Source organism: Vanessa atalanta, chromosome 20 (genome assembly GCF_905147765.1).
Source record: "Vanessa atalanta chromosome 20, ilVanAtal1.2, whole genome shotgun sequence".
Lineage (NCBI taxonomy): Eukaryota > Metazoa > Arthropoda > Insecta > Lepidoptera > Nymphalidae > Vanessa > Vanessa atalanta.
This window is the reverse complement of record NC_061890.1, coordinates 140,668-162,537: the sequence shown is the minus strand read 5'-3', so window position 1 is coordinate 162,537 and position 21,870 is coordinate 140,668. Positions and strand designations below refer to the sequence as shown.

The window sequence follows — 21,870 nt, the reverse complement described above, 5'->3', positions numbered from 1 at the left end:
CTCCGGGGCTAATTTATGTTGCAAAGAAGTATTTATTCTGAATCCAATACACACGACCTTCACGGCTCCGGTTGAGGGCCGAGCGTCGGTATTTCGTATTCATACAAAATATTCTGTTACTTTCTATTTTATAAAGTTGACAGTTATTCTGTATAATACACGTAACGCATTTGTGTTCATGAAATCGCTGTAAGCTATCCACGAAAATTTGCGACAAAACCTTATTCAATAACTTACTTAATTATACAATTTTTAAACTAATCATTGGCTTTAAAACAACATTAACCAATTATAGTTTTAAAAAGTTAACAGTAAAAATACTTTGTATACAAATATATGATATGTTACAGGGACTTTGTACAATTGATTATTACTTAAATCTACTTAAAAGTTAAACTTATATGAAGTTGCTTCTAACTGAATCACCTTATAACCTAGCACGGTTAGTTTATTAATACTACGGGAGAAGTTGGGATTCAGTATTGTAACAAACACATAGAAATGATTATCACAGGATTGTCCCTAAACAATGAGCGCGGTAAGGGTGCGCTGCGCGGGCGATTCCACTAGCAGCGTCAGCGGCAGCGCCGCCACGTGCGTCCACCACCACGTCGACAGCAGATCCGCGCCCTGAGACATTCATATCAACCATATTTATTTCATTGCAAATATATTTTTTTTACTCTCTCTATGCTTATCTTTATAACTATTGTACGACTTTATTTACGAAAAAGTCTTATTTGCACTAACACATTATTTTACGGGAAGTATCGAGTCGTATTTGACTTTTGGGAATGCGGCAGTTACTTGTACTACACGCCCGGTGCGGAGGTGGAAGTTCCAACTTCCTATATATGTAACAAGAGATTGCCGATATGTTTGCTTCATGTGTATTAAAAGTATACGGTGACATTTTACTAACGAATAGAAATTTTCGTTCTTATTCTGTATGAGAGCTATTTGACTTTATACTCAATCCCGTACCGCACCGAACGTGAGTGCACGTATTCTTTGTTGGCATACGATATTACAAAATAATAATGAAACTTAATCGTGATTAGCTTCATATGGGCTCGATATTTAGATTGAGACTGGCAACCAAAATAATAATATGTAGGCACATTAAGTTAACACCAAAAATATGTCACAACAGTACGTCTGTGGAGATACAACAATAAGAAGAAGTAAAATGTGTTATTCGTTAACGGACTCATTTTTGCTAAAAAAATTGTTATTATTATATTTGTTGATTATGCTCGGAATTAATAAATAATAAAAACGTTACCTATGTTACGAGTACATGGCATCCCTAGCATTACATCTGTCCATTACGGTACGAGAAGCAATTTCTGTGTATAATATAATATATATTTTAATGTATATAGTGTAAATAGGTCTCCGCACTCAAAAAGTTGTGCGTTACATCGTAATAGCGCGCGCCGCAGTCAAATACAGACTACTGTATAACAATATGAACTAACGATGTTTAATATGTTGACTTCAGTAAGCGTGCGCCGAGCGCCCGCGAGCTGCATATTGATGAGCCAGTGCAGCATTAACACGGAGAGCGACATGCGGCCCATCGCCGCCCAGCCGCGCCACGCCGCCAGCCGGTGGAAATAATCTGAAACGACATTTTGCTTAATATAATAACGAGCTGTCATTTTATACCACATTCGTCTGAGGCCGGCACTGACACAAGAGTCCTAATGTCCTATAGTCATATAGTAGTTTAGGTGCTAATTGATAATTTTGACTACAATATGATAAAAAAACATATGTGTGTATGGTGGATTGATGACAGTATCAAAAGTAACCAAGCTTGTGTAGCTTAAGGTCGCAGGATTAAACACTTTAAATTAATATTATGTTTCGTCAGAGAAATTATATTAGTCATCGTTTAAACAAACAATTGGGCAAAGTAAAGTACTCAAACGGGCTCTCAAACTCTACTACTATTTTTTCTACTGACTGTCTTGTTGGTCCGGTGGCTAGGTATAAGGCTGCAGATCCCGAGATCCTGGATTCAAATCCCAAATCGTTCTATATATATGATAAAATGTTATTTCTGATTTTCTGTAAAAGTTCTCAGTACCAGCCCGGAGTATGGAAGTTGGCAGTGTGTACACTCCCGTGCCTCGAAAGGCACGGTTTTTTCCTTCCATCGGTTTATGTAAGGGTGAAGAGAGTGCCTGTGTTTGCGCACACACTAGTGGATATTTTTTGCTTAGTTGCCAGTCATTAGACGGACAGTCCTGGACGGAGTCGGATAGGAAGACATCACGTTACTTACTGTTACCCACATTTTATGGGTGTGTGTGTTGTAAAAACAATATGATACTCACTATCTACGTTATTAGCAAAGCCGAGGAGCATCAAGGCGGCGAGTACCGCGAACACGGGTCGCTCCACGGCCACGTAGAGCGCGGTGGCGGCGCGGGATGAATGCTGCAGCATCCGGTTGCCCGCCAGGATCCACACCACGTGCAGCGGGATCGACATGTGTGTGAGCCACACGAACCACTAGCAGGACACGGCATTGTGACGCACATACATATATCGAATGTTAGCATTATTTTATAATCAATTTGTGAACAGTTGGCATTGTATTCTTGTACGCTACTATGTATATAAAATGTATGTTAAAATTATTATTTACAGCGATGCCTGGTCGAACCAACTAACCTGCACAGAACCAGAGTTAAGATGGAATTAAATTCAAGTTTATTTACTGTCATTGGTTTGTATAGTTAACGATAAAATTCCGTCCAGTCTTAAATCCTCGATCAACATAAACTAAGTACTCCTTTTCAATCTGAATACTCAAAAGGAGGGAGGGGAATTATAGCCATATATTTGCATGTTTTCTTATATTACTGTATAGCCCAAAAAGTGTAAAGCTTGTTTTTACCAAGTGTAGGCTAATCTTATAAATTAGTTAGTATGTATTATGTTGATTTACTTCGGTCACTTACCCTGTGCTTAGATATCTTGTATCCTTGTTCCTGCATATTGAAATGTATCTGTGCTGTGAGCAAGCCAATTAGACAAGCCGGCAGGCTGCCCCACGGTGCGATGTAGAACTGGTTAAACGATGGGATACCTCGGAAAGTGTTGCGCACGTTTCTGAAATAGATTAATAAATATATTATTTGCTTTTATTTATAAAACTTAACAAGCAATGTAAACTAACTGCATGTTAATATCCCACTGTTAGGCCTCCTCTTGAGAAAGATGATTCCTTGAAGACAATCCCCCACATGAGTCAATGGGTAGCGTGAATAGGCGACACACTCACGTACAGGCTGACGCAGGTGCTTACCGGACATGGCTGTTTCGGTAAGTACCTGCGCGGGATAGCAAGGCGGGAGGCATCACTGCTACGAGTATGGGTCGCCACTGAACACAGCGCACCACTGCCTGATGGACTGTACTGCGTGGGTGCTCCTGAAGCATTCCCTGGCAACTATAGTCGACGGAGATCTCTCGCTGCCGAGCGTGATTAACGCCATTTCACACATTTATATCGCGGAAGGAGACCACGCAAAAAGAGCATGAAGCGGAGGCAACGCTGACCGGAAGCCGGAGTGAAGGCTCCCACCGCCGAGGGGTTCTCTTTACCCCGGGAACCATTCTAGCCGGGTGCCTGCGTGTGTTGGTATTCCAGCACACTCGGCGCCAGCGAGTCCCACTTCATATGGCGAAATGCGTAACTGTTGTTGATGCTTTTTGCAGCGAGATAAGTTAAGACTAGGTCTTTTCTTTTAAAGGAGAAAGCTAAGAGCTCAACCCACTTAGCTGCCTCAGTTAAGATCGTTAGATGCAGATTAACTTTATAAAAATTGTGTTTGTTTAACTACAATTTTACATTAACAAATTTCAACAGCAAGATTTAACAGAAAAAAAGAAAGAAGAAACAAAGCCAAAATATACTCACTCTCACTTGAAATTAGTGATTAAAAGTAATAAAGTAAGTCGCGGACTTCATTAATATGATATCCTCAAGGCTATCATATTACCGCGTATATTACTTACTCAGGTACCATAATGTATAACAATGACTTCCACTCGTTAATGTACGCTAGTCCAGCGTTCAACAAGCAGGCCAGGAAAAAGAGCAGCGTCAGAACAGGCACTGGATTCTTTTTCTTCTGCACTAGGTACAGCATCAATGCAGAGGCCACTATATAAAGTTGCATATCGACAGCCAAAAACCTGTTGAAAAAGAACAGGGGTTAATTATTTCTCAAAAATCTTAATCTGTTATTTTAAATTTATAATAATTACATAAATCATGATAGTTGACAAATTTTATTGATCTAATAATTGACTCACCACGTCTGTAACAAGCAATGCTCTTCTGAATAAAAGAAGTTGTTTAGATAGAGAGCGTGGGTCCAGAACTTCTTGCTGCAGACCTGGCTCTCCGCGCCTACAGTTGCGGCCCACTGCGGCCCGTCGCCGCTGTGCTGCCACCACGTTGCCGCAAAGCCGACCACCAGCAAGTGTACGGGTGACAACCTATTATTTCAATCAAATTTTAATTTAAAATAGTTTTCGTCCTCGGCTGCGCCTACGCGTCGGTCACAGGTTTTAGTTATAAAAATATTTATAGTATATTAGATAACCACGACTGCTTTTTGCTATCCTTTTCTGGGGTAATCTGAATAATATTTACCTTTTGCACTAGTTGTCGCACACAGCTTCTCTCGCGTTATAGGGTTAGTCGTCAAGAATAAGGCATAAAAATAATTCCTATGTCCTATCTTGGACTTCAAGATTGCTTCATACCAAATTTCATCAAATTCTTTTCATTCTCCTGACAGATATAGCGTAACGATAGAGTTACTTTCACATTTATAATATTAGTAGACAATGTGTAGTTTGTTATTATTATAAAACATGTCATCGATAATAGTTTTAAATTTTTAGTTAGTATAAAAGACAAGGCTGGATCAACCCTCAATATGGATTAGCAATTCAAATCTGGGGCCTCTTCTATTTATATGAATGTCTTCGTAAGTAGAACACTAGAACTAATGCATAGTTGATATTGTTTATATTTTAAAATATTCCTAAATCTTTAACGAAAAGAGAAAATATTAAGATTTATGTATGCGCCCATATTTATTTTGAACAGTAAGTACTTGCTACTGCACCAGTACTGACTTTTTCGTACACAATCAATAAACTATATAATTTGCCCGTACTAAAACACTTGCTATTTCTTACCCTACATATAAGACAGAGCAATAATATTAGTCCCGTCAAATTAAACTAGCTCAACGAATTTGCATTTGTATCATAACTGAGAATAACATACGAAGCAAGCTTTTTAGAATAGTATAGATATATTCACCCACGAAGGCTCCCTTTAAAAGATTAGGTACCTACCCAAAAGGGCTTGCAAAAGTTCTACCACTAAGAAAATAAAACACCTATTATACACTAGTTGTATTTAGACACTGATGATTCTTGCCTGGCTAGTCTGTACACGATACACAACGGCAGATGAGTGAGGTTGAGCTTTATCTGCTTGGAGAAGATCAGGAGTCTATAGGCGAAGAGAAAGTTGGAGAGCACGAAGAACGCCTGCACCAAAGATGATCCGTTCCGCACCAGCATGGTGGCAGAGTATTGAAGTACCTAAAATAATATTTTGGATTTAATACCTGCGATCTGCCTCTTTGGTGAAATTAACGGCACCTAGCGACTAGCGTATAAAGCAGTAATTGCTACTGAACCCTGGCTGGGCTTACGTCCCAGTCCGTCAATAGAAAGCTACTCAAGTTTTACTCGACTATTTTCGGCTGCGATTTTACCGTATTAAAAGTTGAATCGACGTCTATTATAGAATTTTGTGATGGTTTTTAAAGATCAAGCAATAAATATTTTTATAATTAGCAAAGTTTATTCACTAAGCTTACCTGTTCAAAGAACTCCGGGTTGTAGAGGTAGATCTTGTGAAGTATTTCTGAAGCGTGTGTCATCATCACCAGCGCCAACAACAGCACTCTATAATATTCAAAAACAAAGTGTTAACAGGCTCACTCAACACAACTCTTAACTACTGTAGATTTTATACAATCTGTGTTTGATTTAACGCAGAATAATTTGTTATAATATTTTGCGTTACCCTACATTGTTGATGTTAACCTATATTTATTTTACATAGAACTGTATTTATATTCACTATTGACTTTTGTGGTATGGCTTAAGATACAGTTGCACTCACTCACGCATACTATTAACCTAACAGGCGAAGTTTAGTAAAAGTACGTTGTAGTATTTGCGATGAGTAACAATGATCAATAAAACCTATAACATATTTGGGTGACGTGAAGTAAACATTGTTATACCTGATACCCTGCGCCGGAGCAAGTGCGGACAGTCTCGGGTCGCCATTCTCGTATGTGGCAAAGAGTCGGTTCCAGTTTGCGCGCACCGACCACGCCAGTAACAGTTTGTTTTCTGGTAAAATATCTTAATGTAGTTTTTTATGAAAAGTATTTAAGGACACATATGTGTCAATGATTTTCCCCTTCCATTCGTGGGAAATAAATGTCTGTTGGAAACTACTTAGGAATACTTTTTTTTACACATAGTCCGATGGAACGGATGACACGACCAGAGAGAATCTGTGTTCTTTACAAGGTATGGGAGTATTAAATGTACATTATACTCAAAACCTAAAAGGTAATTTGAAGCATCAATAGCGCAATGCTTTAGTGGAGGGTAAATAATATTAGTAATTCCTAGTAATGGGATATTGCTACTATTATTTAAAAAATAAAACTTACTGCCTTCACCCCGAGCTGCATAATCGTACAAAGTTCCAACAGCATTTAGGAAAAGTATTACGCAAACTACTACAATAAAAGCACGTTGCGGGATGCTTATGGCGTGTGGAACTCGCAAGTCATCCGGTGTAGTGCACGTGTAACTCTGCAGAGACGCGCTCAGACCGGGCGCCAGCGCGTTCTGCTCCACGCAGCGCTCGAAGCGCGACGTAGCGTTACGCTCACTAGACGGACAGCGCGTGCTGAGGCAGTAGCCGCGGTGCAGTAGAGTGCGATCAAAATTTCTTGGTTCGGATGAATAATCCTGTTAAAAACAATATTTATAATTACAGTATATACGATTCGGGTTCAGGTCAAGAATACTTTTTAAGAGAATACAGATAGGTAAGGAGCTCCTCTTTTCCCTCTCTGTTCCTCTTTATAGTAAATTAATGGTCGAAACTTATTATTATTATTTTAGAATGAATACTTACTTTGAGGGAGTTGTAAACGGCATTGGGCTTATTTGCTGTGAGGCGGAAAGTGCCCAAGCAGTAGAGCCCCTCCGGCTGCGAGAGGCAACGGTCATAGTTGTCGAGTTGGTACAGTTGCGGCAGCTTGTAGGGGTCATGTTCTAGAAATAAACACTATTTAACTTTTTAACTTATATTTTAATAGCGTAATGAATAACGTGCGAATCTACTACGACATACGTTATCCTTTGTTTTGTTTTAATAAAATAAATTTAACAATTTTAAATAATGTTTAAGTGGTAAAGATGTTTTAACACAACAAGTGTTTATGTATACGTTTAATTCGAAACGATTAAGTAGTACTTTTTCGCTGCCACTGCTGATGTTAAGAAATTAATATGAGTAAAAAATTACTATGTCTTTTTATACTAAAAATAAATACCTTAGGATGTTTCTGGCAGTAGTTTTAAAGAAATGGGAATGTTAACAACACAAGCCAAGCATAGAAGACGGGCTGTGCTGATACAGGGAGAAATCATCGAAGCTATCTCAAAGCCATCGGAACGAGCAATAATCGACGAAAATCTGTTGACGATTGAGATGTAATCAAATAGCGACCCAAGCGCGTATGAGGTCCCGGAGGTTCCGGAAAAACCTTTGCGTAGCTATGACTCATCAATCTTCTTACAGGATCGTGTGACTCGTGTGTGTTCGTGATAACAGCCAGGTCAACAGCACCAGTCCAAGAAACATCTTGGACTGGTATCGCTGCAATGCTTTTTCCTGATAGCCATACAGTTCACAACCTCTTGCCATTGTGCTTGACTAATTAGTCATTTTCTGGCATCACATACACCAATGCCGGTGGTAACATGTTCAGGGCTTGTAAGCTGACCATATGGGAGGGACGAAGCGCCAATAGCATTAGGAGCATCTATAAAGGCAGCTGATCGATTTCTCCGTTTTATCACTGGCAATAATCATGTACCATTTAAAATGACGGTGACGGTGACGGTGGAAAATCGTCTTACTTGGAGCTGATTTTCGTCAGATTTTGCCCGTGGTGGCTCTCAATGTGTCAGGACTTCCAGCTCAGAACTTACAATTGAAAATTGGTTCGATTACCACACAGCTTCGTATCTTAATCATGGTGCCTAATGAATGGAACCCGATTGCAAGTTATCGGGACGAGAAATAACTGTCTTGTTCTTGAAGTTCTCTTTGACTCAGCTAAAGACGAACTAATGTTTTTGCACCGCATCGGTATCACACTCTCAAACACAACGGTCACTAATCCCAGTCAAGTTGGCATTTGCCATGTCGATTAACAAGAGTCAAATGTTGTCCACATTTGGACAAACTTTTTAACTTTTCACACGTTGCAATGGCTCGAGTCCGTTCTGAAAACTGACTTAAGATACAAATTGACAACAACTCGCAGCATGGTGGCTTTATTGGAGAAGCACCATTCACCAGAAACGTTGTCGCAAACGAGATGTTATAATAAGTACAAGTTCATGGCATTGAGCATTTATTATATAAACTAGCTTCTGCCCGCGACTTCGTCCGCGTAGATTTCGGATTTGTGACAGGATTGTTTATCTCAAAAACTAAATCAAACTCGCTGCATAAAGCCAACCCAGGAACGATACGCTCACCAAAATGATTCCCGGGTCGCATCACCGCACTAACATCGACGACGCAGTCATTATTCGCAGGCTGCATAGTAAGCATAATTGATTACTTTTTGTTTTTGACCAAACGACCCATTAGGTATTTATTACAAACGCATCGACAACCAAACACTTTTTACAACAGGGATAGAATCTGCACGAAGGAAGACTGCCTGGGTGGGTCATTATTTTCACAAAAATATTAACACCACCTTTTAGGAATTGTGACAGACGGTACAAAGCCATCTAGCGAAATTAAAATAAAACTACGAATAAATTTAAACCGTTGCGCTTTGGGTTTAATATCTTTTGAATGGAATGACCAATTTGAGTAATTCAAAAAGTAATTAGTAGGTGTTGAAACAGACTTGAATCTGAAGTTATTTCTTACGGTAAGGATGAATACAATATTGTGGCATTTTATTTTTAATTTGATTTGATTAATAGATGTGATGATGCGATTCTTTAGATTGACATAACTTTTTTATTTATGAACCAATCGAAACAAAAAAAGACTACATGTTAATTCCAGCAAACCGCAACGCAATAGTAAACACCGCATTCAATTAGGTTAAGCCGTTTTTGAGATTAGCGCGAACAAACGTACAGACAAACAGACAAAAATTCTAAAAATCATTGTTTTGGGTGTTATCGCGTATATAAAGTTCCCCTAATAAAGTTTTTCTTATTTATCTTCTATGTACAGACACCGACCTTTTACAATTTTATTATATGTATATTGGTTATTACTTTTCAAATTGCAATGTTATAGTTGTAAATTGTGAAGGTTTATTCCAAACAAAATAAAGTTGTCGAACTAAAGTATACGAGGTACTTGACATTAAAATTTGTATTTAAAAAAAGTTTTATAATTTTGGCGCCAAATGTAGATAAGCGACATGCAGTTTACAATGAAATAAAATCAAAACAAAACCTGTTAATCAAAACATAGGTTTCGAAATTCCTAAAAAATCTGTTAAATAAGCCCGAAGTTTCGCGGGCGACCCACTTGTAGGTTTTTATTATTAGATATTTTAAGCGACGGTAATCGCTTAAAAGTTTTAAGTGGATAATTCGATATAAAAATATTTTATAGTCAATGTTCGGGCCTATAATGTGTTGTGCATCGTATTTATATTACATAATACTTTTTATGTGTAAAGTTATATATTTTATTTCACTGGCCGAGGAAAAGTTTGTGTTAGATATGGCGTTTCCTGAAGTTTCGAAGCGATATCCATTTGTGGTCGTTTGTTGCTAATGGCGTAAACGTAGTAAATATAAAATATAAGGTTATTGGTAATCCGACGTATTCCCGTTAGGAGGTAATAGGGGTGATTTTTTGCGATAATTTTAACCCCCATATGCATAATGCAAAAGTGAACCATTATTGAGTTATCACGTTTTTTAAATGTTTTCAAAATAAGTCAAAAATGAAACTTCAAAAATTTATTTAAAAAAAAAGTTTCAATTAAAATCTATTTTTTTTCTGATTTATGTGGGGGAAAACGTGTTCTAGAGTGGAGACCGCGTCTCGGCAAACGTAGTGTAGGACGTCCTCAGGCACGGTGGAGTGACGATTTGCGCAAGACGGCTGGCAGGAGCTGGATGCGAGTTGCCGAAGAAAGACCACAGTGGCGTGCATTTGGGGAGGCCTATGTCCAGCAGTGGACGAATGCGGGCTGATGTGTGTATGTGTAAAATTATCGCAAATAAACACCCCTATTACCTCCTAATGGGAATACGTTAAATTACCAATAAACCTGTATTTCAGTAAAGTTTCGCTTTTATTGTTGACTCCGTATTAAGCCGGTGTCAAAGAATATTTCGAAGGCGAATGACAAGACTTTCACTTTATACAGATAAAGCAAATAAATTGTTTGAACATATTATTTATCACAAATTTGAGCAGTTGTCTTTTGAGTTGGTGGCAGTGGGAACCAGCATACTATATATATATTCGACAATCAAGCATTACTTCTTATTGTTATATTTTAGTTTAAGGATGAGTGAGCCAGTGTAATATACAATCGACAAAGCGCCTTACTGTCTACGTCTAGCATCTTACGTCACACACGTTTATCAGAATGAAATAATTAATTATAAATTTTACTTTGCGAATGTGACCGCTTACCATCAGAAAACTAATTTGTTCGTCTGCATTCCTAATCGAAAAACATTTTACACATACTTTATCATAAATTAACTATTATTTTATTTTATGGTATGCAGTAAGAATAGTTTCTGGAGAAGTATTCCCAAATAAAGCAGTAGCTATACCATAAAATAAACTTCTCAAAGCCATTGACGCAATACAAATATTAAACAACAAAATTTTGGCAATAAGAAAATTTTATAAAACTGTTTGTTTGTTTGTAATATTCGATGGAAAAAGCTATACATATAGTTACAAACAAGTTCCCAATCGTAAAACTTGAAGGTTAATGCTGATTTAAAGCCATTTTGGAAAAATTGACTTCACTTCATTTTAAAATAATAAATACGTTTACAAGGATATTATGTATGCATATTTTTGAAAGAAACGGTTATAACCATTCTATAGACAGGACGAGGACAAAACTTATAACATCTAGTTTCCGACTTCGTAAAGTCAAAACATTATTCCTGTATTGAAACGAATAAATAATAAGATTACACAGTTTTTATTAATTTAAATCTCGTGAAAAAAAAACATTGATAAATAAGGCGTATTACACAATACAATATTAGATTAATGATAAAAACCTTGGTTTTAGTATTTGTTTATGTCAAGTTAGGTTATATCATTTTAATTGTTCTTTATTTATTACTTAGTTAAAATGGTGGAAAATAGTAACTACTGAATTTACCGGTTATTCTCGGTAGAATCTAAATACCGAATCGGTGGTAGCTTCACATTTATGAGTAACTGTAAGACGACTCTCTGAACTATAATCTTATAAGCCTACTTGAACAAAAAATATTATTAATAATAAATAAAAGACGCTTATATATTTTGTGACAAATTTTTAACTTGAACTTGTCGTTTTGTATTTTTTAATGCAACGCTGTTCACTTTAGACTTTAATTGCTGTAAATAATACAGAGGCTAATAAAAATAAAAATAAACTTCGCGGAAACTACCGAAACTGAATACTATGTAAAATATACTTTCGCGAATGCGTGGACCAAGGTATTCTATAAGTCGATTGTGTAAGTTGTAATCCAATTTGTTTTTAAAGTTATGCCTACATTTTTAAATTTAACTAATACTTTTTTTTAGCTTCGTGGAAGAGAGTTTAGACGCAAAACCGACGGTCGGCTTATAGGTAGAAACGAAGGCACATAGAAACGCATAAGATCTCAATAATTATTATTTAAAAACGTACTAATTAATGGTACTACAAATTCTTGTTCTTTTTGAGAAAAAAAAGGAATTGAACGATATTAAAGTTCCTGTTTATTATTTAGTTTTAATTACAGACTATTATTGATATTATGACTAAAATGCTAAGTTGTTGTTTCCTAGGTAGCACTAAAAAATTTTTCTATAGCAACTACTTAAATAATGGTTTAAAGGAAAAAGATGTATATTCTTGGAGAAGACTGATATTAACTCAGGACTGTATACATTTGACTAAAATAACAGGAATGTACATAATGTTTATAAACTCTATAATTAATTATTATATTATTTAGTATTATTGTGTGCGATGTATAAAATTAAAGCATATTCTTTATATATTGGCAACAGTACGGAGCTTAAAATAAATCGTAAGACATAAGAACAAAAGTATAAAACAAAAAAGCAGACGAATGCGACATAGAGGTCGCCTCACACATTGTATAAAAAATATTCTAATAATTGTACTTATACTGTATACACTTTTTATTTAAATCGTATGGCATAAAACTTTTATTATTTATTAAGCTAAAAAAACAGAAATATATATTTTTTAAGAATATGTAGACGGACTGATAAAGTCTAAGCCACCGAATGGTAGATAACTGACATCGACTCCTTAAAAAAACTAACCATTCCTTACATCGACAATGTGCAAACCTTAGAACTGAGAAATTATGTCCCTAGTTCCCATAGTTACACTGGCTCACTCACCCTTCAAACCGGAACACAACAATACTTGGCGGTAGAATATATGATGATTGGTACACACCAAGACGGGCTTGCACAAAGCCCTACCACCAGACAGAATCGGAGTTCTGTCTTCATATAATCTCTATATACTGTAATCACTACCATCACTAAATATAACATAGCTTTACGTTCAAAGAATGACACTCAACATAGAACCCTGTAATAATAAAACGGGAGTTCCGTTTGCTACCGTACCAGTGAACCCCATCGCCACCGCTGATCCCGTCAAGTACACAATGAGTCGCCACATCGTGCTCAGCCGCGCGGCCGCGAACACAAACTGTCGTCGATACTGTCACTTGCCGTATATAACTTCGCCAGTCTCACCACTCGCTGAAACTTGTGACGTACAAGGTTTATATATGGCTTACGCTGAGAGTTATTCAGAAAGCTTTTTAAATATTATTTTTAAAAGTTACACAGGCTCATTCATTTTTCAAAACCGTAATACAAAAAATATACTTTATTCAAGTAGGCTTTTACAAGCACTTTGGAATCGTCATTTAACAAACTATATTAAGTGAAGCTACCACCGGTTCGCAATGCCTTCTTTGAGTGAAAATAAACTTTATTCAAATAGCCCTTTCTTTATAAGGAGTTTTTTTTTTATAAGAAAATTGAATGACATGTAAAGCTTCCACTCGTTTAAAATAATACTATTTATACGAAGAAAGATCCAAACTTACTTAGGACTAACAATAAATGTGAAAGAAATCACATGACATTGGCCTAGAATCTTTATAACTTAGTTTAGTTAAAACAGTAATTACCCAGTTCGTATTACAATGCGGATCTCATCGGAACCTCGGAGTTAATATCGCATTATATTGCCAATACATTAATTTCTAAGCGAAACTAATTTCGAATTATATTTATTTAAAAGGATTTACTTTAATCGAATCGCTTTTGATTAGTTTTAATTATATTTATACAATATCCGAAGTAATTAAATACGACGTACGAAATCAATCATCATAAAATAATTATTCAAAGCTTTTATATAGAAACTCGCTCATATATTTTATGCATAGTTCTTGATCAGACTAAAATTAAATTTCAGCGTCGATACTCTACGAAGCTATAATTTCCAACTTATATGAATGTGCGTTGTTTTATTTTTTTATGTTATGGAATAAAATAATAATATTGTGTTTATGGAACCAGTAGTAGTTCTACTGGTAACGACTAAATAATATCGCCTGAATTTATATTCGAATAAAGTAAAAATAAAAAAACGACAAAAACATTTTTTGGATGAATAAAATGTAATCGTTCTATCCAATGATTCAATAAATTACCGAGGTTACTCGCAATTAAATTGTGATGGAAAACCTAGATATATTTCAGTCAAACATATTTTATACACATGCGAGTCTATTTATTTTAAAAATAATTTCTATTTTGACATTGTAAGCACTCACAGTTGTCAAATACGATAATACAATGACCTTAATAGATTAATAATACAAGAAATAAAAGAAGATGTATTACAATATAATGCTATTTAAAATCACTATAAATCATTTTATATTCATACTAGTTGTCGCTTGTCATGTGTTAGGCAAAAAAAGTAACCTATGTCCTTTCTTGGACTCCAAGTTTGCTTCATAGCAAATTTCATCAAATTAGTTTCATTGGTTTGGTATTGAAAGAGCGACAAACAGACAGAGTTACTTTCCCATTTATAATATTAGTATAGATAAGTCGAAATTGATTTGGATAAAACTCGCCTCTAAACAAATTTTTGAGCAACTACAATGAAATCTTTCGCAAATATCCTGAAATAAAACCATTTAGTGTTACTTTTAGTATCTTATACTTTTATAATTTTCTTCTATTGTCGTTTTAGCAAAGCGTATGTTCCAAATTTACATTTCAATATTGAACCTTCAAAATGTCTGCGTACTTATAAAATGTTTTGTTCGCCATTAAGTCAGAGGTAAATACAAAAAACAATCAGTAAATGTCACGTCCTACGATGATGAGATGATTTTATGAAGGAGAGCCGTCACAAAAATCAGTTGATATAATTTATAATAACATGCGAAGTTAGTATTCCTTGATTTTCGTACATCTATACTAATCAATGAGGAGATTATTTTCTAATACTGAAAACTGAAAAACCTAGTTAAAACATTTATCAGAAGATGTGGTTTAGATGTAAAAAGTAACTCGCAAACAATAATTTAATGTAAGTTAAACTTGATTTAAGAACGAAGACTTCACTTGACATCCACGATGTCACAAAAGTGTTTACATGTTCTCCACGTTCACGATGATTTTGTCGTCGTATTTACGTAAACATAAGATTACAAAAGCGTGCCCTTTCGTGATACAGTTTCAAGTGCATTCCGGAAAACCGATAAGGAAGCCCGAGTGATGACGTAAGAAGAAGTAATTTATTCATTCACAAATAACAATATTATTTTTAAATGTGAATTCTGACTCGTAATTGAACTCGTAATGAAATGTAAAAGCTTCTTGGGGTATCCGGTACATCACAAAGAACTCCAATGACACTTGGTTCTTTAGCAACTCTTGACCTTTATAAGATAGAGGGTCAATTAACTTTAATAATATTAAAAAAAAAATAAGTTGCTGGTTTTTCTTACTGAACGTAACGTTTTGTTAAAATTTGTCCTGATAATCGAAATACCTTAAAAAACCGTGTACAGTGTTTGGCTACAAGTAGGTTACTGCCGCTTTAATATAAAAATAAAATCAACGACAAATCTTTATTTTAATTAATTTATAAATGAAAAATGAAAAATTAACTTTTATGTATTTTTGTTTACGAGCTGAAATGACTAGACACGTGAAGCTTAACCAAAGATTGCGGGTTCAATTCCAGGGAAGCGGATGAAAAATATTTAATTTCTCTCTGTGCATCCACTAACACTCGCCTATCTAAGCTGTTATTCTACTGTAAGTATCTCTGGTTTTTTGTTTGGCGTTCCGGTGAACCCAGCACCGGAAACGCATGAAGCAGTTCTTCGGGTGCAATATGTCTGTTACTTTATTCTTTTATTTTTATATTTATTAACTTTAGTTTTGTACAACTAGCTTTATCCTTAAAAAAAATTGAATATAATAAATAGTGAAGTTTATACTTTAAGCTCATTAAAATATATTTAAAAAAAAACATATTTGAGGCAAAAAAGACGGAGGAATAGAGGCTAATTCTCTTGTCGCTTTAGCGGTGACCAATTCATGCACGCAAATGCACGCAACTGCCCGCTATATGTGATCTTTATTCCTTCTTACGTACGCAATCTTCTCATCCTTTAAAATAGCTTTGGTCGAGCGATCTACCGATATAATCATTAAATTGAAATTACTACCGATAAAAGTCTTACAAAAAAAAAACCAAAAACAGTTAAATAAACAGTGTTATTACATAACGATAATTATAGCTTTTTGGACAAAATAATAATTACGTAAACAATTATTATCAACATACACGTCAGAATGGAATATTATTAATAAGAAAATGTGTTTTTAATATTTTACTACGAAAATACGCGATAATTTGAAAGTATTATTTTTAGAACAAGAGAAATCTCTTTGGGATCGTTGAAGGACAATGTAATGCAGAGCCTTTGTTCGGGTTAATATACGTCGATACACTAGTGTACACTAGTACGTTATACGTACGTAATAATGGTGAGCCATGTTGGGCTAGTGATAAGAATACGTCAATCTCAATCGATGATTCTGAGCCGAAGCCCGGGCAAGCATCACTGAATCATGTGCTGAATTCGTGTTTATAACTCATCTCGTGCTCAGCGGTAAAGGAAAACATCATTAGGAAACAAGCGTGGTGGAGGATGCACCTAACCTGCGCCTCAAAAAGGACAGAAGGTTATAAGGACTAGAAGTGGAATATTTACAGGCTGTTAGTTTACTTTTACGTAATAAATGGGAGCCCAGATGCCACAGAGCCACCACCACCTTAAACGAAGCTGTTAGAAGTCAAAGCAACCACTTCTTTATCATGCACTTATCTAGTGTTTAGCCCCTCATGCTCGTATGAAAAACTGCCTGAGTGGAACATTTATCCATGGTGGATAGATACTATAGCAGTTATACTAAAGCAGTGCTAAAGTAAATATAACATTTCAATGTTTCCCATAAAATGAGGAGAGAAATAGGATGCACATAGTAATTGGACCATAAGAGGTTGTTTATTTATCTTAGGTCGTAATACGGACACATTATCACAGCCTGTCTGAGCTACCCTACCTTTGAAATTCAGTGTTGGGATTTGGGAACCGACTTTGGCAGCTGAATGATAAATCCATTTTGGACACGATTGCAGTCAATGTTTTTTGAATCTTTTTTCTCTTTAGATTGATTAATGTTTCTTTGTCTATTTTTTTATTGTAAAAATAACGTCACAAATAAACTACGACACATGCGGTTAAGGGTCTCGTCACATTGCTACCAGCGAACTTCTACCTGCGAGCAATCCATCCAACGCTCTCCATAGCGTGTGCATAATAATGATGTAAAGTGTACGAGTGTGTTAACAGATTTATATCTCGGGTGAGAGCCGACCTTTTAATATTGTAAATATTAAATAAGAGATCAATGGCCGCGAGCAAGTGTGAGCGGAAGCGATGGAAAGCGAGGCCGATCTTAATAATATATAAAGTTGTGACTTTTGTTTGTTTGTTTTTTCTGTTACACTTAAAGACTGCTGACCGATTTATATGCAATTTGTATAGTAATTAGATTGTACTTTTAGGACTGTTTTTGAAATGAAAAAAATACACAATTACTTGAGTTTACATTAAATGTCACGTGAAATTAGAACTTATTAAATTAAATAACACATTCATCCGTCATTTCTTTGCAGGTAGTTTTAGGGACATTTAAAGATACTTTAATAAACGTAAGCGAGAAAAGAGTTCGCAATCAGGTAAGAACAATACGAATGGATATCGCTTGCCTCGATACTTATTGTATAACAATTTTTACCACAATTATTGAATATTTATATTTTTTGAAATTACGAATCGCTGATAGAGTCAAGCAGAACCCGAGGTAGACGTTGTTTGCTCGATCATGTAGACTAAACTATATATATTCATATCTTACCCGAAAAGCATGCATTAATAAATGAATACAGCATTCATTTATTAATGCAGATTACTTAATATATTTTGTTCTAATAAAATTATCGTGTCTGAATTTTTTTTAATTAAACTCACCTGTTGATCTGTGGAATTTAAATCTTGCAACAGTAATATAAACCAGTTTCGCACAATCGAATGATCTGAAAATATGCATTCATTTCCTTTTTTTTATTCTATTTTCCATCTTGCTTTGATCCTTGCCCCCTTAAATCATGACTACCACCCTTTTCATTTATTTTTATTTATTTACGATGGTCATGGAACAATCATATCCCCTTTAATGCTGTATGTCCGGATGACCTTTTTAGTTTATCAGAGCTCGTCGACCTGCGCCCCCCTTTTTTCTTATCAAATGTATCTCATTCTTTTCCTGCGAGATTATTGCAAAGTCTGTCGAAAAAAGAAAATGTGGAGTAAAGTAAAGTAAAAATAGAGCCTTTATCTCTGACAATTTTTCATCAGAATATTAATTGAGATGTACTTGTACAATAACGATATTATACAAATAAATAAAAATCGGTATTCAGGTTCAGTAAATAATGACATTAAAAAGATCAGGCATCCAAACTCAGTGGTTTTCTGTATTCATTTTCTTAAACCAGTTGCACATATGTCGTTTTGCTATTATTTCAATTCAGGAGCTTTAGTTATATAGAATTATTAACTATGAAATATAGTATTTATAACAAAGTGAACCAGAAGTTTATTTAACATTTTTTTTAAATTATTTTGCTCAACGACATAAGTAGAATAGGCAAACTCAAACTCAAACTCAAACTCAAATTCCTTTATTCAATATAGAAGTATTACACTTTCTTATTGATTGTCAAGTTAAACACTACCACCGGTTCGGAAAAGAAAACACCCTGACCTGAGAAGAACCGGCGAAAGAAACTCAGCGGGACTTTTTTTTTTTTTTACGTCAAATTAATTATGTACATAATTATATATGAGTAGAAACAGCCAGGAGGCGATCGTTTCATTCCCAAGGTGTGCTATCAAACATAAACTCACTAATTGTATAGTAACCTTTCGCACACAAGCGTTCCTTAACAATTTTTTTAAATTTCGCAACAGGCAGCCGTCGCGAATGTGGTTTGGATGAGAACTGATTCCTGCCGAGTCTTACTTCTGTCTCTCCTGCCTACGATGCTGACATTGCAACTGTAAACCAGTCACTCAGCGTTATTGCTTTCTAAGTTTACACTGATAGTGTAAAATTTGGAATTTTAAGAATGTCAAAACTTTTCATCCAATGTTCTGTCTTATATAATACACTAATTTAATAGTGGCTTTCTTTCCACCATTCCACGCGGTCAGGATTTATGCAGTAATTATTTTTTTTTAAATTCATAATTGTATGTTTAAGGATTTAATGTTATTGATTCTTATTAAAAGCTTTTTTGTTATAGAATAATATATTATAGAATTTTTATAGTATTACGACAATATTTCTATTTCATGTTCTTTGCCACATATACCCTGTATAATTTGGTGTCTAATTTTTAAACAAGTCTTTTTATCTAGTTTATATTTGTCTTTTTTGTTTCGATAGTATTAATATTTATAGATAATAGTTTCAATGTAAAAGATAATATTGTAGGTGTCAAAATTTATCTCCTGGGTAACTTAACAAATAAGGAATTATTAATATCATATTTAAGCGTCAATAGCGCAATGCTTTACGGGTCGCCTAGCGATGTAAAAAGTCGCAGAATCGATCTGACCCCTCGGGTTATTATCGTTATCACTCCTAACACAAGTGATAAGAAATAAAAGGCAAATAGGAATATTAGTAATTTCTTAATTTTTTGAATATTTTTTTTTTTAAAGAGAAAATTTTTGAGTTGTCTCTATCAGTCATTTCTGTTGTCTACACAGCTCCTCGTTTATTCAAAAAGTGATTAATTCCCTGCAGTTCCATTCCCCTTAAACCCGACTCTCCGAAATTTATCAATACTTATTACTGATAGTATTGAGCTTCTAAAAATTACTCATCCAAATTCAAATTTTGTTAATATATTGAATGCAGAAATCAAAAACTGCTAGAAACAAAACTAAGCATCCTAAATATATATACTTGACATCAGTCAAGTGGTTCACACTAAGACATCTTCTGACTTTATACCAAGCTCGAATTCGATCATATGGAGTACTGCAGTCTGCAGCCATTTATTTTAAGTGTCTTGGTACGTCAAGATCTGAAAGATGTTCATAAACGGTCTCTCAACATAATAACATAGTAATCAATACATAACCAATGTCAACAGGAATCCTTGTTGGTAATTGAATGTATACAAACCCCATGTCGGCAGTTACACGCGGGGGCCGCGCGTGTCCGACGCCCAGTTAATATTAAATCTCACATTAATTGTACCTTTGGTGATGACAGAGCGCAAACTTTGACTATGACAATACTATAGAACCATTTCATGTTAATCTCGCATAATTATTTATAGTTATCAAGTCATTTGACCTGACTGACTATCGACGCGCAGCCAAAACTACTGAATCTTGTTCGAAGTGAAATGGTGCTTAGTTTAAATTTTACCTGTAGGAATTTAGGACAGGCGGCTAAGTAGTATTCTAAATAACTAAATATTTAGTTAAGCTATTATAAAAAATAGTTCAGTTTCTTTCGCCGGGTATTCTCAGGGCATTTTCCTAATCGAAATTATGTAAGTTTTGACGTAAGCCATCAATAAGTTAGTGAAATATTACATTATACAAATTAATTCGAATTTACAAAAAACGTAATTACCTACCCTGTCTCTGTCAACTTTCAACCCAGAACAAAGCAACACGACTTATATATTACTATTCTTCATTGATATAAGGGTTGACTGGTACATACTCCATCGGACTTGCACTTAACCCAGTAATATAAACGAGCCAAACCTTAGAATAGTATATAAACACAAGGCATTACCTCGCATGCTAGTAAATAATACCTACGACGAATATTTCATGACACTCATTGTTAAATAAGGAAAGCATTGTCATTGATAGAGCAATCGTCGACGTTCCGAATGCCGAGAAGCTAATACTGTACATTAATTTGACTATTATGTAATAGTAACGATATATTATCCAAAATCATTTCAGCATTCTTGCCATCGTTCACTTATCATGATTTGTACAGTTAGTATTTATTATTAATTTTGATAAGTTACATTTTTCAGGCTCGATCTAAATAATTCGGCGAAACTCTCTTACTTTAATTCTAGACTGAGGGTAATCAACACGACATTATTTCCGAATTAAAAAATAAATCACCTAGTTAGTAGCGCAGTGGTCGAGTCCCGACGGAGATTGCGTTACAACAAACCAGCCCAACAGCCGCGTAACATGCTTCGTGCCATAAAACCAGCGTTCTTTTACTTAAAGAGCCCTAACATTGCGTTTTTAATTTACTAATTAAAAACGCATTGTTAGGGCTCTTTTATCGTAGTTCAATATTAAGTAACTACCTTAAGTAGTATTACTTTCTACGTGTCAAACTTGTGGTAAGTAAGTACGATTACATCCCTTGGTGGTTGGTTCCGAATCGGCAATTCTCACTGCTGGCCGTCTGATGAGGTTTTTACTTAGTTTATATTGCAATTCAAATTCTATGCATTTATAGTCGTTTTTAAAATATTTGTCTTAATATCTAGTAGATAATATTACAGC

At 35.2% G+C, this 21,870-nt stretch overlaps 1 protein-coding gene across 1 annotated transcript; it reads right to left on the bottom strand.

Moving 5' to 3' along the window:
* Positions 1-522: 522 nt before the first annotated feature.
* LOC125072041 (nose resistant to fluoxetine protein 6-like) lies at positions 523-8,986 on the bottom strand. Its single transcript, XM_047682518.1, has 12 exons — positions 8,911-8,986; positions 7,274-7,413; positions 6,801-7,104; positions 6,360-6,471; positions 5,928-6,015; positions 5,480-5,646; positions 4,336-4,521; positions 4,036-4,215; positions 2,976-3,126; positions 2,346-2,523; positions 1,482-1,624; positions 523-630 (listed from the first exon to the last, which is right to left on the bottom strand). Exons 1-12 carry the CDS (start codon positions 8,984-8,986, stop codon positions 523-525), a joined length of 1,833 nt encoding a protein of 610 aa, XP_047538474.1.
* Positions 8,987-21,870: the final 12,884 nt, after the last annotated feature.

Coding starts and splice junctions, on each gene's coding strand:
- LOC125072041 (XM_047682518.1), bottom strand. CDS start 8,986: ATGCTTACTATGCAGCCTGCGAATAATGACTGCGTCGTCGATGTTAGT. Junction 4,522..5,479: donor ATCGTGTACAGACTAGCCAG/GCAAGAATCATC, acceptor TTGAAATAATAG/GTTGTCACCCGTACACTTGC. Junction 3,127..4,035: donor TTATACATTATGGTACCTGA/GTAAGTAATATA, acceptor AATCTATTTCAG/AAACGTGCGCAACACTTTCC.